Here is a 6,018-nt window from a genome sequence, read left to right as displayed (position 1 = left end):
TCCCTCCCTCCCTCTGTTTCTGCCTCCCTTCCATCTCCCCTTCCTTCCTTCCTTCCTTCCTAACTTCCTTCCTTCCTTCTTAACTTCCTTCCTTCCTTCTTAACTTCCTTCCTTCCTTCCACTAAGACACAAGCCTCAGCCAGCCCAGGCTGGCCCTGGAGTCACTCATGGGCTAGAGGAGGAAGTGGTTGTTCTCTGAGTGTCCGGGGCTTTCCCTGGGCTCGATACTGTGCTGCGTGCCCATCGGGCATTATCTCACTGAGCCCCTGCCGGCCCCTGAGGTGGGCACTGCATTATGCGCATTGTAAGAACGAGTCCAGTGAGGGTCGATGGGGTGAAGCCCCTTGTGATGGTGAGTAAGGCTGGAGCAAAAAGATTTGGACCAGGCATGTGCGACTCCAGAACCAGACCTAGTGACCACAGGGTCACGGTCCCCCATCCCCGGCGCACCCCATCGCTTACAAGCACTGTCCACTCACGTGAGCCTCATACTCATCCTGGGGGACCGGTGGGGCACGTATCGTTGGTCCCCATCTGACGGACGGAGAAACCGAGGCTCAGAAAAGGATGTGACTTGCCCAAGGTCACGCCGCGAGAGAGGGCGGGGCCCGGACGGGGACCTGGTTCCGGGCGGAGGTCCCCTCGGAGGAGGGCCCCGGGGCGGGCGCGAGCTCCGTCCCTCCACAGACGAGGAGCTGGCCTCTCTCTCCCTCCCGTTTCCAGTATGATGTGTCAGTTGAGTGTAGTTGAGAGTAAAAGCGCGACGTTCCCGTCGGAGAAAGCGAGGCACCTGCTGGACGACAGCGTCCTCGAGTCCCGCAGCCCCCGCCGGGGCCTCGCCCTCACCTCCTCCTCCGCTGTCACCAATGGACTCTCCCTAGGTAAGCGTGTCCGGCCCGCACGCCGCAGCAGGGGGCCGCGGCCCGGGCGTGTGCTCGTGTCTGTCTGTCGCTGTGCAGCGTCCGGTGGCCCCTCAGCCCCTGCGGCAGTCTCCAGAGCCAGGAAGGCTCCTCCTTCCCGGCCCCCAGGGCTTCACAAAGGGCCCTGGGCCTGTCCTCATCCTGCCGGTGGCCCCGAGCATGGCAGGCAGGGGGAAGGAGCAGCCAGACACACACCGGAGACCCGCTGTCGTGGGTTGGCAACTGTCAAACCCTGGCCGCTGCCTCCGCAGGACTTCTGTCCCTGGGGGAGCCGCAGGCCCCAGCAGGCAGGACAAAGCTGGGGAAGCCACCCGAGGGCGGCAGCTGATGGGCCACCGGGTTCTCACGTGTGTCCTTGTCGTCACACCGAGGAGTCAGTCAGGGAGGACGAAAAAGTGATCTTCAGGGATGAAGCTGCACATCTGAGCTTCAGCCGGAAGGGGTGCTCACGCCAGCAGAAGGGGCAGAAACAGAGCCGAGGCCGCGATAGGGCGGGGGCGCGGTCAGAGCAGAGCAGCGCTGAGCCGTGGCCTCAGCTCCGTCCCCCGGGGGCGCCCAGGCTACCTGTCGTTACTGCCCCGAGACAAGCACACTCCCCACTGGTCATGCCCTTTCCGCATGCCTGTGCTTCTGTAGTCCTTGTGTCTGTGTGTCTGTCTGCTTCCCTTCACTGGCAGCTCTCCTGGGGCCCCTGCTGGGTTTGATCTGGTGAGGCCTGTAGGGTGGAGGGCCCGTGAGCACGGGGAGGAAGGGGTGGGGACGGGGAAAATAGGCAGGAATCTCATGTCCCACATCCCCGTGAAATGAGGCCAGTGTGTGAGGCAATCTCACTCCAGGAGACAGCTCTCTCCCACCCCCAGAAAATCTGTGATAAGGTCTGTGTGTGTCTCTGACTCGGGATGAGGTCATCCCGTGGGGGCCCAGGCAGGGGTGTGCAGCAGCGTGGTTCAGAGGTCTGCCTTACGAGGAGAGTTTTGAGGGCGGTGTGACAGGGAAAGGCTGGCTAAACCAGGGGAGCAGGTCTCGTCTCAGAGACTCTGACACGCTGAGGGCGTTAGGGTTCTCCAGAAGGCAGTAGAGTCTGCAGGTCCCCCCGGCTTCTGGTGGGGGACTCCTTCCCCCGGAGCATCCTGTGGAGCGGGGTCGTAAGGCACCAGCGTGGGAAGTGCCGGCCCAGGAGCATTCAGCTGGGCGGCAGAACAGCTCCTTTCCACCCTGGGACCTTCCTGAGCTGTGCCTGAGCCCAGGTCCCGCTCTTCCCGAGAAAGAAAACGCAGCCAGACGCGGCACTGCCCGCCATCCCGGTGGGAGATCGATCGCCAGGAGGTTGCGCTCTTGGCTCCTGTGTCTGGGATACTCGGATTTTTCTGTTTGGAGCTGAAAGTTCCAAGGAGGAAGTTGCGTGTGCCTGCACCCTGTCTGGGGCTGAACTGGTCCTCTCTTTCCTGTGACTCCCAAGGGGCCGAGACCTCCTCCTGCCCCCTTGCCCGCTGCCCAGCCTTGGTGCCAGCAGGCAGCCCAGGCGACGCGCACCAAACCGTGGCACCTCCAGGGCCACTTGGCAGTGTCAGGTGACAGGGGAAAATCTCTCTGTTGCCCTGGTGGCTAGAGGCAGGGCTCGGAGAGCTCCTGAGGAGAGGGTGTCTGAGTCAGCCGCAGAGAGGCAAGTGGGGGAGGGGGTGTCGAGCCCCTCTCTGTGTGTACACGGCCAGGGATCTAAAGGAGACGTCCCTCGAGGCTTCTGCCTAGTGCTCGGCAGCTGCTCTGTGACCAGGGACCAGCCCTGACCCCTGGGGGCCGACGTGCTCACTGGGCCTCTGTCCTCACCAGGTGAGGCCTGTCCTGGCCCTAGTTTTCTGTGGGCCAGAAGGAAGGCGGTGGTGAAGCTGCCAGGCCCACACGGGCCTGAGGCCCAGACCCCAGCAAGCAGCTTCAGGCTTCCGGAGGGGCTGCGGGAAGGGAGTGAGGACCCCCACCCGGGGAACAGTGGGGCGGATGAATGGTTCTTCCGACCCTCCCAGGGCAGAGAGGCAGAAGCAGAAGCAGCAGGAACCCCAGTCACACCGACGCCCGTGGGGTCAGGAAGCTGTTCCTCAGCCCTTCTGTGGCACCTGGTGAGCCGGGAGGACAGGCCCCTCCGGGGTGAGGCTGCCCTGCTCATTGATCTGTGTTCCTTTTCCAGGCAGTAGTGAGAGCTCAGAGTTTAGTGAAGAGATGTCTTCAGGGCTGGAAAGGTGAGTGTGGCTGCAGCTCGGCCTCCCTCCCTCCCAGGGGAGGCGCTCAGGGCCCCAGGGAGCCGGAGACAGTTCCAGGCAGGGACCAGCCCCCTGGCCTCACCTGGTGGGGCTGCTCTGCGGCTCCTCAGGAAGCTCGGCCCAGGGGCAGGACCGGCTGGGGGGGCCGGGGTGTGGTCCCAGCCCCATGCTCTGAACAGCCCCCTCATCGGCCGGTCCAGAGCTAGCCCAGGAGCCCGAGGCCAGCGCCTCCTCCTCCACGGAGCTGCTGAGGAGGGCTGGGAGCAGATTTGGTTTGGACTGTGGATGCTGGAAACCGGAGCCCGAGAACCAGCCTCGTCAGCAGACGGGCCCGGGGCTCCGCCTGGTGGGGTCTGAGGGTGTTGCAGCCACATGGCCCCAGGCCTTGGGCTGACACCTGGCCTACTAGGCGCTGGTGACAGCGAAGTGGACCCTCAGCCCAGGATCTGGCTCCCTGCAGGGAGCCAGTGCGTCCAGGGCCTCCTGCTCAGGAAGGCACCTCAGCCCTTGCTCCGCAGATGGGCGCTCTCTCTGCACCAGGCGCCCCTGGGAAGACGGGACTCTGCGCATGGGGGCTCCCATAGCCATGGTGCCGCCAGAGGGGGGGACAGCACGGTGACTGAGAAATCAGAACGTGGCGAGGGACAGGTTTGCATTGTCCTTCAGGGCGGCCCCTCCACGAGCGCATGGGGGCCTATGTGCACAGACGCGCACACTCACATGGACACATATTCTACACGCTCACACGTACACACATTCACATGCACACATTCTACACGCTCACACGTATACACACACACTCACATGGACACACATTCTACATGCTCACATGTGCACAGACACATGCACACATTCTACACGCGCATGCACACGCACACTCACATGGACACACATTCTACACGCTCACACGTACACACACACACGGACACATTCTACACACACGTACACACACTCACATGCACACATTCTACACGCTCACATGTACCCGTGCACACTCACATGGACACACATTCTACACGCTCACATGTATACACACTCACATGGACACATTCTACATGCTCACACGTACACACACACACTCACATGGACACATTCTACACGCTCACACGTATACACACATTGACACACATTCTACATGTTCACACGTACACACACATGCACACACTCTACACACACATGGACACATTCTACACATTCACACGTGTACACTCACATTGACACACATTCTACACGCTCACATGTGTACACAAACATGCACACATTCTACACATACACACACTCATGGACACACATTCTACACGCTCACAAGTACACACACTCACATGGACACACATTCTACACACTCACATGTATACACACTCACAGGACACATTCTATACGCTCACGTACACACACACATGGATACATTCTACATGCTCACATGTACAGTCACATGGACACATTACATGCTCACATGTACACGCACTCACATGGACACATTCTACACGCTCACACATACACTCATGGGCACACACACACTCACATGGACACACATTCTACACCCTCAAACGTACACACATGCACACTCACATGCACACATTCTACACACTCACACACACACCCCCACATGGACACACACATTCTGCACACTCATACATACACATGCACATGCATACTCACATGGACACACATTTTACATGCTCACACATACACACGTACACACATGGACACATACATGCTCATATACACACGTGCACACACATGGATACATTCCACATGCTCACACATACACATGTACACACACATGGACACATTCTACATGCTCACACATACGCACAGGGACACATTCATGTCGGTGCACACACACATCCTCTCACACATGGATGTGCATACACACGTGCACACAACTATCACACATATACATACTCACGCATACATTTGTGTGCACACACACACACGCTCCTCCTCTGGTGCTAAAGCCTCCTGTCTCCTCAGTCCCCATAATTATAAAGTAGCCAGACAGGAGGCGAATCCCGCCCAGCAAATTCTCACAGGGTAGAGGGACGTAATATGGTGACAAGTGATCTTCGATGAGCATTCCCTCTGTGCCAGACACTGTCTGGGTCTCACTGAATCCTCAAGCACTCCAAAATGTGACTGTTCGTTGTGTCCATCTTACGCATGTGAACGGCAAGGCTCAGAGAGGTGATGTGACCCCTCCAGCTTCACACACCTCCGCTGGGGCAGAGGTGACCCAGATGCACATCTGGCTGGCCACCAAGCCCACCCCTCCACTGCTGTGCTACGGGCCTCGCCCAGAGGGCCGCTGTGACAGCTCCAGGCACTGGCCCCACGTCGGTCAGTCAGCCTGTCTGTCCTTGTGAAACCCTAGTTGGAGGGCAGGAAATGGGGAGCAACAAAGCCATGGACCCTCAAAGCCCTTCCCTCTGTCCCCACTCTAGGACTCCTGGAGGGACGTTTGCTCTGTTCTCACATGGGGAGCTCATGCAGGCGGGCCCCACGGCCCTCGCTCTGGGGCCACCCCAGCGCTGGGACGAAAACCAGGCAGGCGCCAGGGGCAGGCTTCAAGTCTGATGAGCCCAAGTTGGACTTTTGTCAGTGCCGGTCAGGGGACTCCTGGGAGACCCTGAGGAAGGGGCTTGTAGGCAACCCAGCCACTCTCCTGGCCACGGGCCAACGAGGGACGTTGAGTGGGAAACAAGGGCACAGTGCCAAGACCCTGAGTATCATTCAGACCTGGACCTATTCACTGGCTCCTGCCTTCCATTCTTCCTTGCTTCCTTCTTTCTTTCCTTCCTTCATTGATTCACTCATCCATTCCCCCATTCATTTACTCAGTAGGC

General features: G+C 59.4%; 1 protein-coding gene across 1 annotated transcript in view; it reads left to right on the top strand.

Moving 5' to 3' along the window:
* Positions 1-6,018, top strand: part of RALGPS1 (Ral GEF with PH domain and SH3 binding motif 1) — a 262,710-nt gene that overhangs the window by 235,960 nt on the left and 20,732 nt on the right. The window contains 2 exon segments of the mRNA XM_011364270.2: positions 724-881; positions 3,103-3,154. Coding sequence (XP_011362572.2) covers positions 724-881; positions 3,103-3,154 — 210 coding nt within the window.

The sequence above is a fragment of the Pteropus vampyrus genome, unplaced genomic scaffold (genome assembly GCF_000151845.1).
Source record: "Pteropus vampyrus isolate Shadow unplaced genomic scaffold, Pvam_2.0 Scaffold95, whole genome shotgun sequence".
Taxonomy (NCBI): domain Eukaryota; kingdom Metazoa; phylum Chordata; class Mammalia; order Chiroptera; family Pteropodidae; genus Pteropus; species Pteropus vampyrus.
The sequence above is the reverse complement of the archived record's forward strand: the minus strand, read 5'-3'. Positions and strand labels throughout refer to the sequence as shown.